General features: G+C 42.0%; 2 protein-coding genes across 12 annotated transcripts in view; both read right to left on the reverse strand.

Moving 5' to 3' along the window:
- Window positions 1–16,193, reverse strand: part of NFRKB (nuclear factor related to kappaB binding protein) — a 39,769-nt gene extending 23,576 nt beyond the window's left edge. For 2 of the 10 annotated variants that reach the window (XM_070623435.1, XM_008518699.2), the window contains exons 1-7: window positions 16,061–16,174; window positions 14,920–15,003; window positions 13,612–13,767; window positions 10,320–10,521; window positions 1,656–1,783; window positions 775–949; window positions 122–223 (exon numbers count right to left, since the gene is read on the reverse strand). In XM_070623435.1, coding sequence (XP_070479536.1) covers window positions 122–223; window positions 775–949; window positions 1,656–1,783; window positions 10,320–10,521; window positions 13,612–13,746 — 742 coding nt within the window. In that variant the 5' untranslated portion in view covers window positions 13,747–13,767; window positions 14,920–15,003; window positions 16,061–16,174. Of the gene's footprint in view, window positions 1–121; window positions 260–774; window positions 950–1,655; window positions 1,784–10,319; window positions 10,522–13,611; window positions 13,768–14,919; window positions 15,004–16,060 lie in introns of all 10 variants that reach the window. The other 8 variants (XM_070623434.1, XM_070623431.1, XM_070623430.1 and 5 more) reach the window with 6 other exon arrangements.
- Window positions 16,194–19,352: 3,159 nt separating this feature from the next.
- PRDM10 (PR/SET domain 10) overlaps window positions 19,353–23,950 on the reverse strand; it is an 89,173-nt gene continuing 84,575 nt past the window's right edge. For both annotated transcript variants that reach the window (XM_070623441.1, XM_008518701.2), the window contains exons 21-22: window positions 22,584–22,687; window positions 19,353–20,355 (exon numbers count right to left, since the gene is read on the reverse strand). In XM_070623441.1, coding sequence (XP_070479542.1) covers window positions 20,155–20,355; window positions 22,584–22,687 — 305 coding nt within the window. In that variant the 3' untranslated portion in view covers window positions 19,353–20,154. The remainder of the gene's footprint in view (window positions 20,356–22,583; window positions 22,688–23,950) is intronic.

Genomic DNA, 23,950 nt, shown 5'->3' on the forward strand with positions numbered 1-23,950 from the left:
TCTCAGGAACACTGCCTTGTTTTCCTGGCAGGTAGGAATCTAGTACCCACCTCCCTCTAAGGAGGTCTCAGGCCTACACCCTGATTTCCCAGAACGTCGACAGCATCAGCTCAGCCCTCACCTGCGGTTTTCATATCCGTGGTTGAAAGTGTGGGCACCACCCTCAGGGGCACCGCAGGGCTAGGAGAACGCGCTGGAGAGCTCGGAAGCCATGAGTTGAGATCTTCAAAAGAAAATTTTTCTTGTAAATCCAACGTGGCTGTGGACTCCAATAGGGGAGATTGGGTAAGTGGCCATTTGGGTTCAACAAGGCTAAGCCAACAACATGGAGGCCAGGGTTCCACCATTCCTTTCTGACCCTTCCCCAGACGAACTGGAGCACACTTAGGTCATTTAAACAGCTCTTCCAGGAAGAGAGACTTCAACAGAGTGATGGGGTCACACTGCAGCAGGCCAATAGTCACTACTACTCTCCTGTAGGGGGAAAAGCAGTTCTCTCAAGTGGCACAATAGGACCAGACAGGCCTACTATGGAGAGCCCTGTCGCACAGGGAATCGTCTCCCCTAAACTCAAATGCCGCTTAAACCCAGGGTAACCTAACAGGAATATCTCAGTGCCCGAGGACCAAGGGGTTCTGAGTCCCACCATCCACCCCCCAACAGACAACTGGGATGGCTTCTTTGCTGTGAGATAAATGGCTACCACTGGCTCCAAATGAACAACAAGCCGCTGGTGTAAACACCGCAGCCACCCAAGTGCCCAAAGACACTCACCCTCTTCATCAGATGACAGGGCTGTGTCACCACACTCCTCCTTCACCTCCCTCAAGACTTTCAAGTAGCGCTGCTGCGTCCGCCACTCCCGCTCCTCAGGGGTGCGGGACGGGGAAGGGCGCTTCTGCCGGAAGGGAAGGGCCGGGCCACTGCGGCGGGCCATCTCCAGCAGGTCCTGGGAAGGGATCAGATGGGCGTACACATCACCATCCAAAGCGGCTTCTAGTACATTCTCCAAGTCTATGTTTTCTTCTCTTCATTGTTTAAAAAGCTCGATTCCCTCCCTCCAGATCACAGAGAAAGACGCACATATGTCCACATAAAAAGGGGCACTACTGATTGCTACCTGGTGAAAAATCCTGAATCTGAGTGTTGAACCACTCCACTGAGAGTGAATAGTTACTATACTTGACACCCAAATTTTTCCACACCAAAGCTTAAAGGATCCCTTAGAGCCAGAACAACTTTGCCTCAAAGAGCTACCAGGCTAGTCCAGGCCCAGGAGCCATGAAGTCTGGTGCGCTACAGATCCATCAGGAGGCCTTGTGCGCTCTCACACATCAACTCCAGAGGAACCCAGTTCTCCTTAAGAACTCAGGATGGATCTGAAAGCTCTTTATCTATTTGAGTAAATGCTGAGTAAATGCTGAAGCTAAATCAATTTTAAAGAGGTTATCTTTTTTTTATGTTTTAACATCTCTGAAATCAGAGAATATCTTAAAATGGATCATAAGAAAGGATGATATAGCTCAATCTTGTCATGGTTTAATTGGTAGCATTTTTTCCTTAGTGGTATCTTTTCTATTTTGTACCTGAACCACTTCCTGAAGTCAGGAAATCTGTGAGTTCATGTTTCACATCCAGTTCCCAGCATTACTTACACTCCGGGAAGCCAGAATCTGCTTCAGCAGCCGATGGAAATATTGCTGCTGAGAGCTGAGGTATCGCTTGTACTGGGACTTGAAGCAGAGCTGCCGATACTTGACCACCTCAGGGTTAAAGTGTCCGTCTTAAAAGAACAGAGGTACAACCAAGTGTACATCAGTCAACAAAGATTTCATGCATGCTTCAAACATGGTGAACTCTGTACTAACCTGGAATACAGGGGCGAGGGATAACCTATGTCTATGTGGAGCCCACAGTCCAGTGGGAAAGACAGAAAATGAACAGGTAAACAAACAATACTCAACTCTCCAAAGTACTATAAGGAAATTAACTCGAAACAACTGTAAAGACTAAGGAGAGTTAAATCAGGAAACAGATCTCTAAAGCATGATACGTGAAATGAGGCAACTGCCGCAGTTGTTCTATAGGTGATAAACAGAGGGGAAAGTTATACGGATGGTCATTGTATTATTTTTCAACTTTTCTGTATGTTTTTAAATTTTAAAAATGAAAAACTGGGAGGAAAATAAAGTAAATGGGAATTTAGAAAATAAGAAGTAAAAATACAGAAAAGGAAGAAGGAACAACATGTACCAAGATAATCCCTGAGCAAGAAAGAACTTGGCATGTTCCAAAACTTGAAGAAACATTCGTATGACTAAAGCGCAGTGCGGTGTAGCTGATGAGTGGCATGACACGACCTGGGAAGGCAGGCGGAGATCAAACCGTGCAGAAACGTGTATGTCATGGCACAGAGTTTGGATTTTCTCCTAAGTGCAACGGAAATAATTCGAAGGGTTTAAAGCAGGAGAGCGACATGGCTAGGAGCAAGAGAGAAAGAAGGAAAACTCCTACAGTGGCCCAGTCCGCAGGAGAGTGACATGGCTAGGAACAAGAGAGAAACAAGGAAAACTCCTACAGTGGCCCCATCCAACGGCTTCCTCCACACTCAGAAAAAAAGCTGAGGCCCTAAAGACAGCCTGCAAGGCCCCACATGATCTGTCCCATGCTACCTCTGGCCTCATCTTCTGCCAGTCTCCCTTCTGCTCACTCTACTCCAGCCCCACTGGCCTCCATGCTGTTTCCTAAGCAGGGCTCGCACCCTCCTTTCTCGAGGCCTTTGTACTTAAAGTTCCCTCTGCCTGCAACGCTTGCTTGCTAGGACCCAGTATTTCATGGCTTGCTCTTCCTACTTCATTTAGTGTCTGTTCAACGGCCCCTCATCAGAGAAGCCTTGCCCAACTACCACATCTAAGAGACTCTCTAGTCCCATTACCCTTCCTTGTTTTTTGTAACACTTAATACCAACAAATACCTGGTTGTTTATCATCTGTTTTTCCCTATGAGAATGTAAGATCATACATGGCCCTTATTATATTGAGGTATAGTCCCTCCATACCCACTTTATTGAGGGTTTTTATCACACACCCACAGCTAACACCACACTCAATGGTGAAACGCTGAAAGCTTTTCCTCTAAGATCAGGATGCCCACTCCCACTCTAGCCACTCTTATTCAATGGGTGTTGGAAGTTCTAGCTACAGCAATCAGAAAACAAAAAGAAATAAAAGGCATCCAGTTGGAAAGGAAGGAGTAAAACTGTCACAATTTGCAGATGACATGATGCTATATACAGAAAACCCTAAAATCTCCACCAAAAAACTATCAGAATAAATGAATTCAGTGAAGTTGCAGGATACAAAATAAATATACAGAAATCACTTGTGTTTCTATACACTAAAACCAACTATCAGAAAAAGAAATTAAGAAAACAATCCCTTTCACAATTACAGCAAAAAGAATAAAAGACCTGGGAATAAATTTAACCAAGGAGGTGAAAGATCTGTACTGACACCTGCATGACACTGACGAGAGAAACTGAAGACGACACAAATAAACGAAAAGATACACTGTGCTCACGGACTGCGAGAATTAATACTGTTAAAATGTCCATACTAACCAAAGCAACCTACAGATTCAATGCAATCCCTATTATAATATTAATGGCATTTTTCACAGAAAACAAATAATCCTAAAATTTGCGTGGAACCACAAAAGACCCTGAATAGCCCAAAGGAATCTTGAGACAGAAGAATAAAGTTGGAAGTGTGACACTCCCTGATTTCAAACTGGACTACAAAACTAAGTAATCAAAACAGCACGTTGCTGGCACAGAAACAGACACGTGAGTCAATGGGATAGAACAGAGAGCCCAGAAATAAACTCACACGTACGTGGTGAATTAATCTACAACAAAGGAGGCAAGAATACACAACGGGGAAAAGATGGTCTCGTCTATAAATCGTGTTGGGAAAACTGGACAGATACATGCAAAAGAATGAAACTGGACCACTGTCTTACACCATATACAAAAATAAACTCAAAATGGATTAAACACTTAAATGTAAGACCTGAAATTATAAACTCCTAGAAGAAAAGATAGGCAGTAAACTCTCTGACATCAGTTTTAGCATTATTTTTTTGGATACGTCTCCTTAGGCAAAGGGAACAAAAGCAAAAATAAACAAATGGAACTATATAAAACTAAAAAGCTTTTGCACAGTGAAGGAAACCATCAACAAAAAGACAATCTAACAGAATGGCAAAATATATTTGCAAACAATATCTCCAATAAAGGGTTAATATCCAAAATATATAAAAAACTCATGCATCAAAAAAACAAATAATCTGATTTAAAAATGGGCAGAGGCTCTAAACACACATTTTTCCAAAGAAGACATACAGATAGCCAACAGGTATATGAAAAGATTCTCAACATCACTACCCATCAGGGAAATGCAAAACCCAAATGAGATTTCACTTCACAACTGTCAGAATGCCTATTATCAAAAAGACAAGAAATCACAAGTATTGGCAAGAATGTGGAGAAAAGGGAACTCTCGTGCACAGTTGGTAGGAGTATAAATTGGCACAACCACTGTGGAAAACACTATGGAAGTTCCTCAAAAAATTAAAAATAGAACTATCACATGATCCAGTAATTTCACTTCTGGGTATTTACCCAAAAAAAATGAAAACACTAATTCAAAAAGATATATGCACCCCCATTTTCAGCAGCCAAGATATGGAATATTACTCAGCCATAAAAAAGAATGAAGTACTCCCATTTGTGACAACATGAATGGATATAGAGAGTATTATGCTAAGTGAAGTAAGTCAGACAGAGAAAGACAAATGCTGTAAGACTGCACTTATACGTAGAATCTAAAAAACAAAACAAATAAAACAAAACAGAAATGGACTCATAGATACAAAGAACAAATGAATGGTTCCCAGAGGGAAGGGGAGTGGGGGTGGAAGGGCAAAACAAGTGAAGGGGATTAAGAGGTACAAACTTCCAGTCAAAAAATAAGTCACGGGGATGTAATGCACAGCACAGGCAACACAGTCCACAGTATTATAACAACTTTGCGTGATGACAGACAGTTACAGGTCTTATCAGGATGATCATCTTGGAATGTAAATAAACGTCAAATCACTATATTGTACACCTGAAACTAATACAATATTATATGTCAACTATACTTCAATTAAAAAAAAAAAGGAACAGGATCATGCTATTAAAAAAAAAAACGAGAGAGAGGGGCCGGCCCCGTGGCCGAATGGTTAAGTTCGGGCGCTCCACTCCGGCAGCCCTCGGAGTTTCACTGGTTTGGATCCTGGGCATGGACGTGGCACCGTTCATCAGGCCACATTGAGGTGGCATCCCACATGCCACAACTAGAAGGACCTACAACTAGAATATACAACTATGTACAGGGGGGATTCGGGGAGAAAAAGCAGAAAAAAAAAAAAAGATTGGCAACAGTTGTTAGCTCAGGTGCCAATCTTTAAAAAAAAAATGAGCAAGAAAGAGAGACTGTAAGACCACCACCACATCTCCAGAACCTCGACGAACGTCTGGCACATATTAGCTGATTAGTAAATAGAGGTTAAATGAATGGAAGTAGAGAGACCCGAGACATATTTTGGGTGAGAAAGATGAGACCTGCTGACAATCCAGCTACTGGGGCAAGAAGAGGAACAACGGAGAGCTCAACTGAGCATGGTCCCTAGGTCACCAGACAGGAGCAACTGGTATCACTGCCTGAGAGCAGCAGTCTAGGAGAGGTCTGTTTCTCCATATTAGATCTGAGCAGGCAGGCTATGATGAGAACCGAGAGGGGAAGAGCAAGAAGCTAACCTCAGAAAGCTGAAATAAGGGTCCAAGTACAAGGGGTATCTCTTTTTTTCCCAACCACCCTAATAACAGCAAACACTTAAAACAGTACCTGACATGTAACTGCCACTATCCTTGCATATATTAACTCATTTAATCTTCACAACAACCCCATAAAGAAGGTACTACTAAATCCTCTCTGTTCAGATGAAGACACTGAGGCACAGAGAAGTTAACTAACTTGCCCAAGGTCACATAGCTAATAAAAGAGGAAATCAGGTCTGGAGTCCAGCTCCAGAGTCCAAGCTTTTAACCATGATGTTACACCACCTATTGTAGGAAAAGAGGAAATTTGACCTTCAAGAAATGAGCCAAGAGTTTAACGCCACTGATGTTGTTTGATACACAGAAACCGGACTAACAGTCGGCTTCTCTGCCTCTGTACTCCTTTGAGGTTATGTTCCTTCTGTCTTTAGTTTCCCCACTTTTTAACAGCCATTACTGTTACTACACCTCTGTCAAAATAATATTTTGGGTATACCGAATTAAAGAAAATATTAAAGTTATTAATTATTAATAAATTAAAATATATTATTAAAAGTAATTTAACTGCTTTTACTATTCTTAATACGGCTACTGCAAAATTTAAAATTGAACGTGTGGTTCATGTACTCTTTCTGTTGGCCAGCACTGGGCTCGACAGCAATGAAACAGGAGAGAACGGTACTAGGAGAAGGTGGTAAGTGGGCACGGGCCAGGTCACAGAGAGCCTTGTAGGCAATGAATTTTATTCCAAGTGAAGGCAACTGGTAAACATTCTGAAAAGTGAAGTTTTAAGACGCTCATTCCAGTAGCATGTGGAGGCTGCCGCTGCAGCAGCCCAGGCAACAGTCATCAGCAAAGAGACGGTGAGGGAAAGCAGATAAGTGCAGAGGGAAGAGTGGAACCTACAGGACAGGCACGGGACGGGAGCAATGAGTGCAAGAGGGGTTACAAAGGAAATGGGGCGGGGGGGGCGGGTGTCAGGGACAGGAGGACAGCCAGGACAGGGAAGAGGCCCTGAGGCAAGGGGGAAACGCTCCCGGAAGAGGAGGTGGTCACGGCATGACACGCTGCAGACGGGTCAAGAAGAGAACTAAAAAGCACCTGCTGGTTTGGACATTACATGCTCAGTGAAGAGACATGAAGCAGGAAAAGACTGGTGAGATAGAATATCGACTTTAAATTAGACAGCACTGTGTCAATGTTACATTTTATATTTAAATACAGAAAACTTCTGTTTTTCTATATTTCTGTATTTGATCATTTGTAGTTACGTAAGAGAATGTTCTTGTTGTTCAGAGATTAACGCTGAAAAATTTGCTCTGCCTGCAATAACCTCAAATGGTTCATCAAAAAGAAGGATAATAATAGTAATAATAAATACAGTAGTGATGAGAGAGCAAATGTGGCAAAATGTTAATAGCTGGTGACCCTGGTGAAGAGTATATGGGCATCCATGACAAATTCTAGTAACTTTTCTGTAGGTTTGAAATTTAAAATAAAATTGAAGGGGAAAAAAAAGTCACTAGTGGCATTAGCGAGAGCAGTCTCGTGAGGTAATAAGGGAATAGCCCCAGTGAACAGGGTGGAATGACTGAAAGAGACAGCCATGGACACCTTTCAAGAAGTCTGGAGATACAGGAAAATGACAGAGGACAGTAAAGGGGGCAGATGGTTCAAGCCTTTTCTTAGTATGAGATCCCTGAACACATCCACAGACTGACAAAGAGTCAAGTGGAGTGCATACACAGGACAGAGAGGACGGTCAACTGAGAAACAAGGTCCCAGCGGAGGTGAAGGATGAAAAGGATCGAGACCAGAGGCTAATCTTAAACAGGAGGGAAAAAACCCTTCTTCCCCTGAGACAAGTAAAGTAGGTCAGAAGGTAAATGAATCCAGTAAGCTGGGGTGAAGGCCAGAAGTGGGAAGTTGGCAGTTTATGATGGATGACCCTTTCCTTTATGAAATAGGAGGCAAGGGAGTTTGATAAGCATTCGAAACTTAAGGAAAAGGTGACTATTTCAAACAGAACCAGGAAAGATAACCAAAGGGAAAAGAATACGGAAACGCAATTTTAGCTGAGTCAAGACTGATGACAACAGTCATGGTAATGCAATGACTTCAGCACCTAGAACTGAAATATGACACTGGTCGGAGTGAAAAATGCAGAAATTCCTGCCTTGACAGTCTTTGTATTCTTACCAGACTATCACATTGCTTTGGGGGGAAACACAGCACAGCAGACAGTGCTAACATTATATAAGATCCCTGACACAACCCCTCTAAAACCAACCATACTCTACCAGTTTACTCCATCTGAGGTCCCCAGCTTCAGTGACATAAACCTTTGCCAACCACAAAGGGGAATTTCTCTTTAAACTAATAATCCACCAAAGGAGAGAATGCTAATTTTAAATCCTTAAGACAATGTTTGAAATTATAAGCCTGTTCTCTCCAGTTTTCTGCAGCTGTCAAGCTGTCCAGTTTAACAAAACTGAAGGAGATGCGCTGTCCTTTCAGGGCCTCCCGCCAAAGCAAAGTCACCTCAGAAGGCGAGGGGAAGAGGCTTCCTCTGCTCCTCTCATAGGACAGAGAGGGAGCTGTGACTTACGAGTGGCCCCAAACCATTTTACAATCCCAAATGTAATGACAGGTTCAGGCAAGGATCATCAATGGATGCTAAAACCACTGAGTAAAACAAAGGCTTTTGGGAAATAAGATAATCAACGGTTCCCAAGTATGATTCCACAGATTGCTTCTTCATTATGAAGGAAGAAAGGTACCCTTGCAATCAAGAGGCCTGGCAGACACCACTCAACCATGTGATCAAACACGGCATTACCACGCGCCTCCTGAGGTGACGGTGGTAAAGAAAGAACATTTTGGGGCTGGCCTGGTGGCGCAGCGGTTAAGTTTGCACGTTCCACTTTGGCAGCCTGGGATTCGCCGGTTCGGATCCCAGGTGCGGACATGGCACTTGCCTGGCAAGCCATGCTGTGGCAGGCGTCCCACATATAAAGTAGAGGAAGATGGGCACAGATGTTAGCTCAGGGCCAGTCTTCCTCAGCAAAAAGAGGAGGACTGGCAGCAAATGTTAGCTCAGGGCTAATCTTCCTCAAAAAAAAAACAAGAAAGAAAGAGAGAACATTTCCCAGATAGTATTCTTGGTAAAAATGTTTAACCCAAATCTAACCATGAGGAAACAAGAGAATTCCCCAGAAAGCAGGACATTTTACAATTCAAGTGTCCTGGGCTGTTCAAAAATGTCAGTGTTTTGAAAGACAAAGTGGAAAAAAATGGCAGAGAGCCAGGGCCAGCCCCATGGCCAGGCGGTTAAGTTAGCGCGCTCCGCTTCAGCGGCCCGAGGTTTCACTGGTTTGGATCCTGGGCGCGGACATGACACCACTCATCAGGCCATGCTGAGACAGCGTCCCAGACAGCACAATCAGAAGGACCAACAACTAGAATATACAACTACATACTGGGGGGCTTTGGGGAGGAGAATAAGAAGAAGAAAAAAAAGAAGACTGGCAACAGATGTTAGCTCAGGTACCAATCTTTAAAAAAAATAACCAAAAGGCAGAGAGGCCTAGATTCAAGGAGCTAAGAAACATGAGATCCAAACACAATGCGTGAACCTTGAAGGATCCTGGATTTCAAAGATAACTACAAAGGACATTTTGGGAACAATTGAGAAAATCTGAATATGGGATATTTTATATTATTTGCTCAATGTAAAATTTCTTGGATGTGATTATGTGGGAGAAAATTTTTATTAAGAGATACATACATGGTGAAATGCTTGGCAGTGAAGTGTCATGTTTTCTGAGAAAAGAGTCTGTGTGTATTTTTTGTGTATATTTTTCTGTGTATGTATGTATATGACACACATATACATACACACATACATACATGTGATAAAGCAAATGGCAAGCTGTTCTAAAATTTTTAAAGATTACTCATAAAGGATGCTAGTAACATTTTATTTCTTGATCTAGATGGCAGTTACACGGTTAAGTTCACATTATAATAAATTACTGAGCAATACACTTATGATTTATATATTTTCTATGTAAGTCAAAAAATTTAAAGGGCCAGCTCTGTGGGTAAAGTTCCACACACTCTGCTTGAGCAGCCTGGGTTCACAGGTTCATATCTCAGGTGCAGACCTACACCACTCATCAGCCATGCTGTGGCAGAGACCCACACGCAAAGTAGAGGAAGACTGGCACATATGTTAGCTTAGGGCAAATTTTCCTCAGCAAAAAAAAAATTATTAAAAAAAAGAATGGTCTAGGCAGCAAAATGTTGCATAAAACCACTCTCTGCTGAGTCAGTATCTGTACATGAAAATAAGTAGAATAAAACAAAGAAAGTATTCACATAAATGTGTTGCCACCCTTCAGTGCTCTCAGAAAGAGAACGCTGAGCCACGCACCTCGGAAAAGCTTCTGGGCGATGTGAAGAGGGTTCCCGAAGCGGAAGTTCTCCCCACTGAACAGCGCCAGGATGAGCTGACTTTGCTGCTCAATACTGTCTTCAGGAAAGTGAGGCAGAAACCGCTGGAGGTGTTCACGCTGAGAGTCACTCAATACTTCCCGCCATGTGGAGAGGCTGACTACATCAAAGAATATCTCGGGCTAGGAGAATTAGGAAAAGCAGGAGAAGAGCAAACAAGAGAAAATAAGTTTTTAAGTTTTTTGTGTGTGAGTGGTAAAATATCCATAACATAAAATTTACCACTTTACCCATTTTTAAGTGTACAGTTCAGTGGCATTAAGTACATTCACATTGTTGTGCAACCACCACTATCATCCAATTCTAAGTTTTTTAAACAAACCTAAAATTTCACTGATCTTTACTCAATTTTCAAGACGAGTGAAGACTATATACAAACCACTATCTTACACCCGACAGTAAATAACCGTCTAGAGGAAAACGATCTCAGGAGAGAGGATCGCATTTGGAAACTGTTTCTGCCCACAAAGGACATTATGGTGGACATCTGAATTCAGCTTAAAATAAGTGGCAGAAGAAAGTTAACACGAGAGGAGAGAAGCTGTGAGAGTGAGAAGCAGCAGGACAGAGCTCATTTCAACTCAACAACTGCAAACTGGACAGCTTCTCTACGCTAGGTACTAAGCTAGACTGGTATAGAAATTATCCAGAGGGGGACAATGAAACAAGCAACTGAAGAAGTTTACGTATAAGCACAAAGGAGAAGCCCACATCCCAGACGTAAGGTTTCAGAGAATGCCTATCAGAGAAAGGGACATTTAAGACATAAGGGGATAAGGAAAGCAAAAAAGATGTTGAGGTAGGAGGGTTAAAAATCCACAGAGCAAAATCATAAAAACAAAAGAAAAATTAAAAAAAGAAAAGGACAGCAGTTACCTGTGGGGGGAATGGAGAGGGATGAGATGGGGAGGGGTACATGGCGGGGAGGGGAGTGAGTGGTATTCGTAGCAATCCATTTCTTAACCTAAGTGGTGGCCACATGGGTGTTTTATTACTGCTTAAATTGCATATATATGCATTTTATATACTGTTCTTATATGTGATACATTTCACTTTTTTTAATTAAAAAAAATGTGCAGGCAATGTTTGGCTAGCACAAGGACAGGGAAGGAGAGAGGAAGCAGTAGACAGTAGAGAGAGGAGCAAGAAACCTAAACATGTTAAGAACTTGTGACTTTATCCTAAGGACAATGGAGAGCCAACTAAAGGGTTTACGCAGGAGACAACCCAGAAATCCAACCACCTATTAAGCATCTCTGCATGCATGTACCAAAGCACCTCAGGCTCACCGTCCAAGATTTTCCCCTGCAAAACCTGTTCTTGCACACCACTTTATTCCTAACATCTCAGTGTCTGGCATAAAGTAGCTACTCAATAAACAAGCGTCTGCTGACATACAGAGATTTACTTGAAAGGGTATGCAAAGAAAACATGGATAGGAAGGCTATAAAGTCATGCGTCACTTAACAACAGGAATACATCCTGAGAAATGTGTCGTCAGGCAATTTCATTGTTTCGTGAACATCGCAGAGGGCACTTACACAAACCTAGATGGTATAGCCTACTACACACCTAGGCTGTACTGTATACCTTATTGCTCTTAGGCTGCAAACCCGTACAGCATGTACTGTACTGAATGCTTTAGGCTGACTGTAACACAACGGTATTTGTGTATCTAAACGTATCTAAACAGAGATACAGAAAAAATACAGCATAAAAGATAAAAAATGGTACACTTGTACATGGAACTCACCGTGAATGGAACTCGCAGGAGTGAAAGCGGCTCTGGGTGAGTCAGCGAGTGAGTGGTGAGAGAATGTGAAGGCCTAGGACATTACACTACTGTAGACTTTATAAACACCGTGTATTTAGGCGACAATAAATTTGTAAAAAATATTTTTCTTTCTTTAATAATAAGTAAACCGTACCTTACCGTAATTTTTTTACTTTATAAACTTTTTAATTTTTCAGCTTTTTGACTTTTGTAATAACACTTAGCTTAAAACATAAACACACCGCACGGCTGTACGAAAATATCTTCTTTCTTTATATCCTTACTGTATAAGCTTTTTTCTATTTTTAAAAGTTTGGGGTTTTTTGACTTCTTAAACTTTTTTGTTAAAAACTAAGACACACACACCCTAGCCTGGGCCTACACAGCATCAGGATCATCAGTATCTCTGTCTTCCCCTCCACAGCCTGTCCCACTGGAAGGTGTGCAGGGGCAATCACACACTGGAGCCGGCCTCACCTATGACTGGCAGCACAGTAGGTGTGTTTACACCAGCATCACCACAAACACGGGAATGCACTGCGTTATGTGGTCATGACGTCACTAGGCAATAGGAATTTTCCAGCTCCATTATAATCTTACGGGACCACCATCGTCTATGCAGCCCATAGCTGAGCGACATGTTGTCACGTAGCACCTGACTGTAAACCAACTTCAGTATTGTTACTTCAGGTGGGAGAGGGAATAAGATAAGGGCAAACTGGTGCCTTTACCTACAACGCGTGGCATAATATGAAAGAAAAATGTAAACCAAATATAACTAACTGAGATTACCTCCTAAAAGCAGATCATACACAGATGTTTGCTATATGATATTCTACACCTGTCTAGATGTTTGAAATATGACAAAACAAACATGATAAATACATGTCTAAGGATACCTGTGCCTTGCACATAATAAGCACTTAATAAATGGTGGCCACCTTAATGATGATGCTGATTACCCCGCCTGCCTGTGAAAGTGGTCGTAAGCACATTGATATCTTATCCCAGAGCCTGTCCTATTAATAGACTAGAGGGTTACCTCATGGACAGACAATGCATTTGGGTTTTGCTTCATGATTCACAAGAGAGGTAACTATTTTAACATAAACACATACATAATTCTGCTCTTAAAATATAAAACTTGTTAATTGTTTAAACTTGTTCAAAACAGGGTTTCTATCATATTATCAAGTTATTTTGACATGTTATTAAACATGCAGAATGTCACTTATAATTTCTTCCTTAATCAGAACATTAAACAGACTTCACAGTTATAAAAAAAAAAAAAGACAGCGATCACTCTGGCTGCAATGTAGAAAATGAAACAGAAGGGAACACAAAAGACTGAAAACTTGCACACTGTGCAAAAGGTTTAGAATAGTGGCTATGGGGAACCTGAGAGAAAGGAAACGATGGTGATGAGATTACTACTTACATCCTCCAGAAGGTCCTCGGGCAGACTAACCCTGGTGCCCCCCAGGAGGCAGTCCTCCATAATACGTGTGCCATGGCCATCTCCACATGGACCCAGTTCCAGGGGATCCGTCAGCATATGGTCCAAGGAATCCATTGCTTATATTCCACAGGTAATCTAGACAAATATATGCAGTCATACCTCAAGAAGGCAGAAATCGCAGGGATCTGATTGACACTAATACTCCTTCACAAAATATTCTGGCCCAGAAAATATTGTCTCAAATCCATTTTTCTACCTTATCCTTACATCCTTACTACAGCTAAACAGCTCTTCTCCTTCCCTTCCAACCACTGCATCCCATTTGAATTTTCAAATCTTATCTAGTAGATTTCTTATTACTCAGAATGCTTCTACAGTAACTCTCAAATTTATAGAATTTCTTATACCTTCATTATACACAAGCGAAATGAGACCCAGATTAAATGACAAACAGATCAGAGTCCATAATTTAGACTTCTCAGGCCAATAATCTCTCCAACATAATTTCTTTAACAATTGACTTTTTTTTTTCTTTAGCAATTCTTTGTTGTTCTTTCACACAGACAAAAAAAAATTCAGTGAAAATCCACACAGGCCAGTAAAGCTCAGAGAGTAACAATAAGTTATTTAATGGGGGCCTATCAAGTGCCAGGCCTTTCATATACCTCATTTAACTCTTATAACTGTGCAAGATGGGGTTATTATATCTATTCTACAGATATTAAAACGGAGGATCAAAGTAGATGAGCAACTTGCCCAACCCCAGAGGGAGGACTGAAACTCAGGTCTGCCCATTGCAAGCTCATATTCTCAACACTATACACACAATACCTCCTATATAAACTCTCAACTCAAATTATGGAAAGGGAGCATCTTAATACGACTTTATTAGTCCACACAAACTCCAGAGGCTCCAAGCACCTGACCACGACAGCCAGTAAAGTCAGCAGCCAATCTGCCTTTTGCTGGTCCATCTGACATTAATAAATATGGAAATGTAATGCTATTTTTCTCCTTCCTGTAATAACTGAACACTGCTGGCCACCTTTAGAGAAGTACATACTAGAACATTTTCAGAGAGCATCTCACAAGGCTGACGGCTGGAATGAGGTGTAACGGTAAGGCCACAGGAGTGAACAAAGCTAACAGGACCACACGGAGACTGAACTCAACTCACTCTACAAACATCTGCTAAGTCCATTCTCTCTCTCCTATTCCTACCAAATGGGCTAACAGTCCAAACATCAACCTTCTAGCCTAACCTTAGCAACCTCAGGTAAATCTTACCTCACCAGGTATCAATTTCCTTATCTATAAAATGAAGGGTAGTTGGACCAGGTCCTCTCTACTGTTATTCCCAATCCTGGAATCCTGCAATGAATAATTTCCAGATGAATGACAGTTCACACGACTTAACATAGTCATATAATGTAGTAATAAACAACTTATTCCAAAACTCTCACATGATAAAGAGCAGACCTATAATACTACTACTAAAATAAGTACCTTCCCACAAATTATTTCAAGTTATCTTGAAGAGATTTCAGATCTATGTAAAGATACTACAGAAAGATTAGTGTCAGACAAAGCAGCTGCGACGTCCCCAAGCAACTGTGCCCCAACACCTTTCAGCATACGGTGAATTACAACATCCTGAACATTCTTGGCACCTAAATAACTGAAGCGGGTGAGAAAGCACAGGGCATATGCGTTCAACAAAACTTTAAAATAGGAAAAGAAGATATGTTGAAGCAACCCGAAGCTTAGAATAAAGTCCTCTTAACAGGATTGACATAGAACAGGTTAACAGCTGCAGAGCCAGTGTTCTACCTGACTCTTAGGAGGATCACCTCTATGTCACAACTCGCTCACAAGTTTCTTCAATTACGGTGGATGTGTAGCTAAATTTAATCTATTCGAGTGGCAACCTTTGCCCTGCTACTATTCTGAATAAGGATCTCAAAATACAAAAAGCAAGCAGCTGCCAGAGGCTTGCAACCCCGGAAGCCAAGGATTTCTAAGTCTGTGGCGTCCTGGACGTCTTTCCTAGACAAGTAAGACCTCTCCCGAAGGCCTTTCTTCTGCACCTGGGCTAACGCTCCCTCCTGGACCCTTCCCAATGCAGAAGCTAAACCCTTGGCTCCTTCCGGAGCAACCGCTGGCTCCAAATCCGTCACCTCGGCTGCAAACCCCTCCCCAGTCAACCTCGCCCAAGCCCACGGCCCAGCTCCCGCCCCTCTAAACTGCACCGGGGCGCCACGCCCCGCCCCCACATCTTGCCTAACCCTAACCCCCACCCACCAGGGCTGCCCGGCTCCGAAGACACCCGCTCCCCTGCCCCATGCGCAGAGAAGCAACGACCCTCGGAGACCCAGCCGCTCCCTCCCTCCACTCTGTGGCAACACTTTAACCCTTTCGCCGCCCCAACCTGAGCCACTGGCCCGAGTCTCCCAACCAGCTGCTATCCTCGGCCCGCCGGCTCCGGCACGCGCTCGCTCCCGCAAGGCGTCTCGGTGCGTGCACGCTCCAGCCTAAGGGCGGCGGAAGAGGCGGGGCTGCGCGGGGCGGAGCCTGGAGCGTGCCGGGGGCGGGGCTGCGCAGGACAGGGCCCCGAGCGTGCCGGGGGCGGAGCTGCGCGGGGTGGGGGGGGGGGGGCGGGGAGGGGGGGCTGGGGGGGGGGGCGGGGAGGGGGGCTGCGCGGGGCGGGGCTGCGCGGGGCGGGGCTGCGCGGGGCGGGGCTGCGCGGGGCGGGGCTGCGCGGGGCGGGGCTGCGCGGGGGGGGCTGCGCGGGGCGGGGCTTCGGGGCGGGGCTGCGCGGGGCGGGGCTGCGCGGGGCGTGCTGGGGGCGGGCTTCGGGGCGGGGCTTCGGGGCGGGGCTTCGGGGGCGGGGCCTGGGGCGGCGGGAACCTGCACTGCTGGATCTTGGGACGCCGTGTTCACTTGGCTTGTTGGTCTCACCTGGTTTAGGAACTTCCGCAAGGCGGAGACGGTGTCAGTAGTCTTTGCCTGGCCAAGAATTGAGGCTCCAGAGCCCAGGAGTAAGTGAATGCAGTTTATTAGCTAGTCTGCAGAGAGCATACCCTGTGCTAAGCACTTTGTATCCACTGTCTTTGTACTACAGCTGTATGCGCCATGCACTGTTAGCTCCCATTCTACAGTTTGGGAAACCGCGGTTTTTCAAGTTTCAGTGAGGAGAACGCGGGCCCGAGCCTCTGCGCCCGGCGTGTCCCCATTTCTCCCTCCCGTCCCCGGGCCCTCGACGTCCGGGAAGTACACACATAGAAGCAATACATTTTAAATGAAACTCGTTAACGTTCCTCTTGTTAAGAATCTAGGTCCCTTTCTCCTTTCCGGGTTTTATTTAGAACGGCTTCAGACTACCTGTTTCACCGCTACTCCCACAGGTCGGGCAGAGAGCATCCTCATTCTCTCAACTGGACGGAAATAAGTCAGAGAAGCTGGCGGGCCAAACTAAAGTTCCTCCCTTGTTGAAAAATGGTGGTTCCAAATAAGGCCCAATCTCCGCTCCCCCGCTCGGTGCACGCCTGCCCTCAGCTCCTGTTAGCAGGTTGGGACATCCTTGAATTAGAAACCACCAAGGAAAAGGGCAGGGGACCTTACGTTGGGTTTCTGACCAGACCAGAGTGAACCAAAGAGTCAAAGCGCTGTTGTAATATTAAAAAAAAAAAAAAAAAAAAAATTAACGATCTCAGTACTCTTGCAGCTTCACACACACTAACAAGGAAGATGTTTATTAAAAAAAATATTTATTAATTTTTACACCTGCTGAGTAGCACAACACTATTAACACTATAACTCACTGAATGTACAATAAATGTTCACATTTAAATAACAGGATAGGGTAACATTTTCAACCTGTGGGTCATCTTTAGCATCTCATGAAGTGCTTTTTAGCCCTAGACATCTTCAGAGTTTTTTGAAAGGATAATTCCAAATCAGAAAATAATTCAAGATCAAAACAATAGGTTTTTCCAGAATAACAGGAATCTTACATGATGAAACATCTATTTATGTGGGCACAAATTAAACAATAAAAATGTAAAATCTATATGTAACCTACTCCAGAATTTTCAAATGCACTGATCGAAGTCTACAGTGCCAATGTGTCTTAAGAGAGACCACAATATAAACATTAGCTACACACATTTTTTCCGAATTGGGTCTTCAGATGGCTTATAATCTGACATCTTTTTGAATCCAAGGCCTTTTGAAAATCTATTACCTTGGAATGAATGTGCAGGATACCTGATCTTAACACAGTGTTGTTTGGCTTGACCGCCACCTGCATCTCTGGTGAATAATAGACAAATTAGTTTTACTTATTCCACATAAGGACAAATAAAAAAAAACTTAGATGGGAAAAAGACAAAGAGGTCCTTCCACAATATTTTGTTCTGTGTATTTTAAAACTTGAAATAACTGGCATAAAATGAACATTCCACTCAGTGATAATAAGTTATTCCTGAGGGGAGGGGGAGTACCTTGTTGGTTCAAATTAAAAAGGACAAAATAGGGCCAAATTTAAGGTATAAAAATTAAACTGGACCTTTAGGAAAGTCTAATATTCTTCACCTAGCAAGTCTTTGTAGACTGGACACTAGGATATTTACAGTCATTACATTATGGGACTTTAGGACCCAGAGTCTCTATTTTGTGACTAAGGGTCAAGGTTTTCTATTAAAAATATTGACGTTACCTCTTCGTTACCAAAGACAGAGTCCATTTTCAGTTTCTACACATTTACCAAGTAACTTTCTCAAGTTCTTTTAGTGTCCAAATTTTCAAGGATAACTAAATGAATGAGGTCTCAAAAATAAAGTGCAAAATCTACATATTAGTAAAGTTATTTCAACAGAATTGTTTACTTTTCAGAAAGATATCTTTACCATAGAGAAGCAACTATACTTCTTAATTTATAGAACCAGTTTTTACCCAGAAATGTAAATAAAATAAATTAGTTAACTTCATTTGAAACTGAAGTTAGGTCTTTCTGTTCTGGAGTGATAAATTCTACCATGCAATAATTACTCTAAAAATGTGTTAGCACGTCACAAAAAGTTGTTAAAATACATACTGATTTTTGTAATGTTTTATGTGTACAACTGGAATGCACAGTAAAAAGAAAGGAAATATTTTTCCCCATTGAATTCATAAGCTAACAAGACTCTAAACAGGAACACACACTTCAGGAAAACTATCATTGAGGCAGATGTTTTCTCCTCTCTCAACTAACAGTGTAATATTCTTAAATATGGATTTCTTCCAGACTCCTTGTAATTACCTTAACATATTATAAATGGTCCCCACATTTTTATTTTTCCCCTAAGTGTAAAGTTGGTCATCTTACCAAAAGGTCCAGATGAGTTGCATTATGTTTAAGTTAAAAATATTAAGAAATAAAGAAGGCCACCTTTTCATCCAACCTTAAAGAATGTTCATTTTAGGATAGTATTAGAAGTACTAAAATACACTGAATGCTGTGAGCAAGAGTTGAATGTACACCTGGTAAGAGCAAGGAATTCATCCTTTACCAATGAATGATAAATGGCTCCTGCAAGGCAAGACAAGGTTTCAGTGCTTTTAACTTTACATATATATATATATATATATATATACATATATATATATATAAAATTGCTTTAGTGATTTTTATTGGTACCAATATCTCCAATATCTCCTTAATATAACCCCAACCAGAGAAGAGGAGGCAATGCTTTAATGTAGGAGTTTAAATTCTGCTGACATCAAGCAACCTTTTCTCTTACTGAGGAGTCCAGCGTTGTGGAGTAGTAAAGTCAGATCTGTCAGAACATGAGGTTCTAGCCTAATCCGCTGATGGCTAGCATCTATGGAAAGCACTACCAATAGCCCAACAACAGATTTCCAAAAAAGGTGATTTTTTTTTTTAAATCAGCAATAAGAAAAATTTAGATGACAGCTGTTCTTTCAGAACATCACTGTCAAAGCTTTGTTTCATCATTGTTATTTTCATATTCAATAGGCTCCCTTTGTTAAATTACTGAAAACACAAACTCACAAGATGAAGCAGTTCTGACCTAAACATGCCCATAAAATGCCTCGTCTCCTTTGGTGCCATGGCTTGGAATTAAGAAGTCTAGTGGCCGTGGACTTGGCACATCCTTTCTCCACCTTTGGTACAAACACAAAACACCACATAATATTTCCACAAAGGAAAAGTAAGGCTTAACAATGTGTTAAAAAACCAACTCAAGAGCAAGGCAAATTTTCTCCATCTTGAAATCTACTTTCCCCTGAAAGACCTCCACTCTGTGGCAGAAACTCCTAAGGTTTGAAGAGTCAGTTTGGTAAATATGACCTTGATAAAATAAGTCCCAGTGTATGTATGAGTGTCAAAACTGTGGTTTCCAAACTCTTGATGAAGGATATATCTTAAAAAGAGTTCTAATTGTCAGAAGCTTTTGGACGTATGAATGAGAAAACACATGATGTGACTGCTCCATTCTAGCTCAAGGACAGAAGTTAAGGTTTAGTGATATGCACTTCACTGCTTCCGTTCCCGTTGGTGGTGGTTGTAATGATGTACTGTGTGGGCTGCTGTTGGCTGGTGGTCTGGGGGTCCAAGTCACTGTGTGCAGTTGTCTGAACCTGGACTCCCCCGGAGAGAGCAGAAGCTTGCTTTTCCTCCAATTCTGGTTGACTTTCTGATAACACAAAATGACCCTAGAGCAGAAAAAGGATCTTTAGAAGTCTGAGGTGGGGGTTCTTGGGGTGAGGGGGAAGGAATATGCAAAGAAATGTTACCAGGGGACACCAAAAAAGGCACCTATGGGAGATGCTTTACCTATGTCCTTCAGAGAGGATGGATCAATCACAATAATAAGACTACAGAGGTAATTTAAGGGAGCACCTTAGTTCTACCAAATGATAAGAGTAAAGAACTTTAGGTATAGAAATTTGCGTCATGATGGTAATTTACGTAGGAAAGGAAACATGTACTATTGCACTGCTCTTAAGAATTTAGAAATTCATAAAATAACATTGCTATCTGTCAATTAATGTTTAAGATTAATATAAAATGGATCAAAGAAGAGATCTTTGAAGTCTCCTTAAGGAAGCAGAATGGCCCCCAAGAAAGGCAGGCAAAATCAGTGGTTCCCAGACTTCAGAATTTCAAAGACCAGCAAAATTAAAAGTAATAATAAATGTTCCCAAATTTTATTTTGTCAAGTAAAGTCATTTTTAAAATGCTACTGTCAAATGAGAGACTTTTTTTTTTTTATTAATGTTATGATAGATTACAACCTTGTGAGATTTCAGTTGTACATTATTGTTAGTCATGTTGTGGGTACACCACTTCCCCCTTTGTGCCCTCCCCCCACCCCCCCTTTTCCCTGGTAACCATCGATCTGATCTCCTTATCAATATACTAACTTCCACCTATGAGTGGAGTCATATAGAGTTCGTCTTTCTCAAATGAGAGACATTTTAACACTCAAAAGCCTAGGAAGAGCACAACCTTAGAATAAATCCCTTACACAGAATAAATTTAGCTTTATGAAAACATACATTGTCCTATTTTTCCTCATTTTTCCTCTGATTGTGAAAACTATTTCCTTATGTTAACATTTTTAAAGAAAGAATGTGTCAGAAGAAGGATTGGTCAGCTACATAGGCTGAGAAAAAGAGAAGCCACAGAGGAAAACTCAGACAGTAGCCTTTCCAAGCACTGTCCAGAAAGAAGCCATAGCTAAATACCCACGGGATCTATCCAGGGCCACATGTTCTGAGTCCACACTCATCAGGCAACTTTCTGATTATGATGTGGTTTCTCATATGGGTCTTTCTCTAACAGGAGGGGCTGGTTCTCTACCTAGGGTCCATGGACCCCTGGGCAGTCCATAGATAGGTTTCAGAGCATGTACAAACCCCTGAAAATGTACATTAAATTTGTGCGTATATATATTGTGGCAGGGGGACGGGAACCATCATTGGCTATAAGCAGATTCCCAAATGAGTTCCTGGCCAAAAAATAGGGAGAGTTAATGGGTCCAACAGGGAGCAAAAATTCCACTGATCATGCCAAGACTATTCCATTTTACATTAGTTATTATTTTCATTGACAAAGTGTTACTCTGGATTTATACATCTCTCCTAAGTCTAGTTAATGTGAGTTTGTGTGCTAAGAAACGAGTGAGCTTTTAGTATGCTTTGAAAAATAAAAAATCAAGTTTTTGAGGCCACTAGACTATCCTGCTCCTCTTTGAAGCCTCTTGGGAAACAAGTGATCTTCCCCTGGGAACATCCCACTATCCCTCGCCACTTAAGAGTATTTTTCTTAATTTAAACGTACCCACTTCTAACAACTTAGAGGCAGGCCAGAACAAACCAGTGACGATAAACACAGAGGGGGCAGATGCAATCTACATTGACCTGCCTGACCTAAATATAACAAGATAATTTATGGCAAGGGTTTTCACCCTGGGGTGGGTGAATTGTTTAAAATAGTTTAAAAGAGCTCCATAATAGATTCATTATATTATTCTCTCCCAAACCAGTTAAGGACCAATAGTCATGAAGATTCATATACTTTCCAAGAAGCATATAAAAAGGTGATCAATTACAAATCTATATGTATATGGATCTAGGAGGTTCATTCAGTTATTAATTAAATAGATATTTATTGATCATTTGCTATAGCCCAGCCACCTGTGCAAGGCACTGAGGATAAAGAGACCCAGGAGTTCACTGTCTACTGGGAAAAGATAGACAGTAAACCAATAATTAAGATAAACTGTAATAAGGGTTATAATCTAGCACCACAAAGTGTTTTGGGAATACAGAGAAGGTACTTCCAACTCAGATTTGGAGAGTTGAGGAGTAGAAGATAGGGGCAGGGAGGGTGGGGCAGTATGGTGAACAGGAAAACGCTCCTGAGCAGCACAGCTTACCGGAGTAACGGCCTTCACTTGACCAGTGGTGACAGGAGTTGCCACACCACTATCTGTAATCACAAACTGACCTGGGGGAAGTGTCATCATTTGAATCTCGGATGCTGAAAAACAGGAAATATTCATAGTCCAGTGGTCTCAGACTTTCATACAAGTTGTAGAAACAAATACCTAACCAGTGACCACATTCCCCACTCAGACATTTTCCATGGATTTGCTTGCTGTGAGAATCTTACGATGATATGACTTTTTGATGCAGTGAAAGCATCTCTGATAAGAATTAATTATATGAGGTTAGTAGAGAGTTACCAAATACTGGAAACAACACATCTCCCTCAAATGTGGCTTCTGAATATTAAAGACAAATATGCAACAATTTTTTAAAACCTTAAGATAAACTACAAAGATTTACGTGTTAGCTCAGTATTTTTATCTTTTATATTCAGATGTGAATTAGTAGCACAATGTGTCCACTCCTGCCTAGCAATCACAACTTAAATTTTATTTCACCATCAGTATTATTAAAGCAAATTAAAAACAAAGTTCTCTCTAGCACCCAGTTGATAGTCTCTAAATAATATTTTCTACTAAAAGGGACCAGAGCTTTTTGGGAAAATGGCTGATTCCAGACCTGAGGCAGAAAATATATAAGATGAGCCCAGAACATAGTGTCATACCAGCATGCGAGATGCTATAAAAGATGACAGGGACGTGTGGAAAAGATACAGGCGCCAATTTGAAGACGCTCCCATTAGCCAAAGACAGTATAATCTGAGCCTCAAAGAGAATTATAACTGCAATGGTTTGAAACTCGCCAAATGTGTTGAAATTCCTGAGTATATAATGACACTAGGACACACACACCTCTCATGGATCACCTTGAATAATACCAGGAAACAAGTCATTGTTTTGACAAGTGGTAAATAAAGGGGATGAACCAGATATTTAAAGCATTTATCCTGCCATTCCTGCACAAACTGTGCCTCAGAGCAACCTGGTAGTTAAAGTCTTCTAGCTAATTAGTGAATAAAGACTGATAGAGTCAGAATATGACAACTATGCAATCTGTAATGAAAGAGTGGAGCAAAGGAAAAAGAGACACAAGCAAACATTATGTCCCTCCTGATGGGAGTACACACCACAGCTGTGAGTGTCTGGGGGCCGGGGGGGGGGGGGGGAGGGGGGGGCGACGGTGAGAACCTGAATCTGATCAAGCCTGTAGATCTAATTGCCAGTCTACAGGAAATAAAAGGGACAGGAAAAAGCATCTTAAATGATAATATAGCGATGCCAACAGCAAAATCAAGACTGTGGGAAATTCTACAGCACAAATGACCCAGTTTCTTCAATACATAAATTGCAACTGA

The sequence above is a fragment of the Equus przewalskii genome, chromosome 6 (assembly GCF_037783145.1).
Source record: "Equus przewalskii isolate Varuska chromosome 6, EquPr2, whole genome shotgun sequence".
NCBI lineage: Eukaryota > Metazoa > Chordata > Mammalia > Perissodactyla > Equidae > Equus > Equus przewalskii.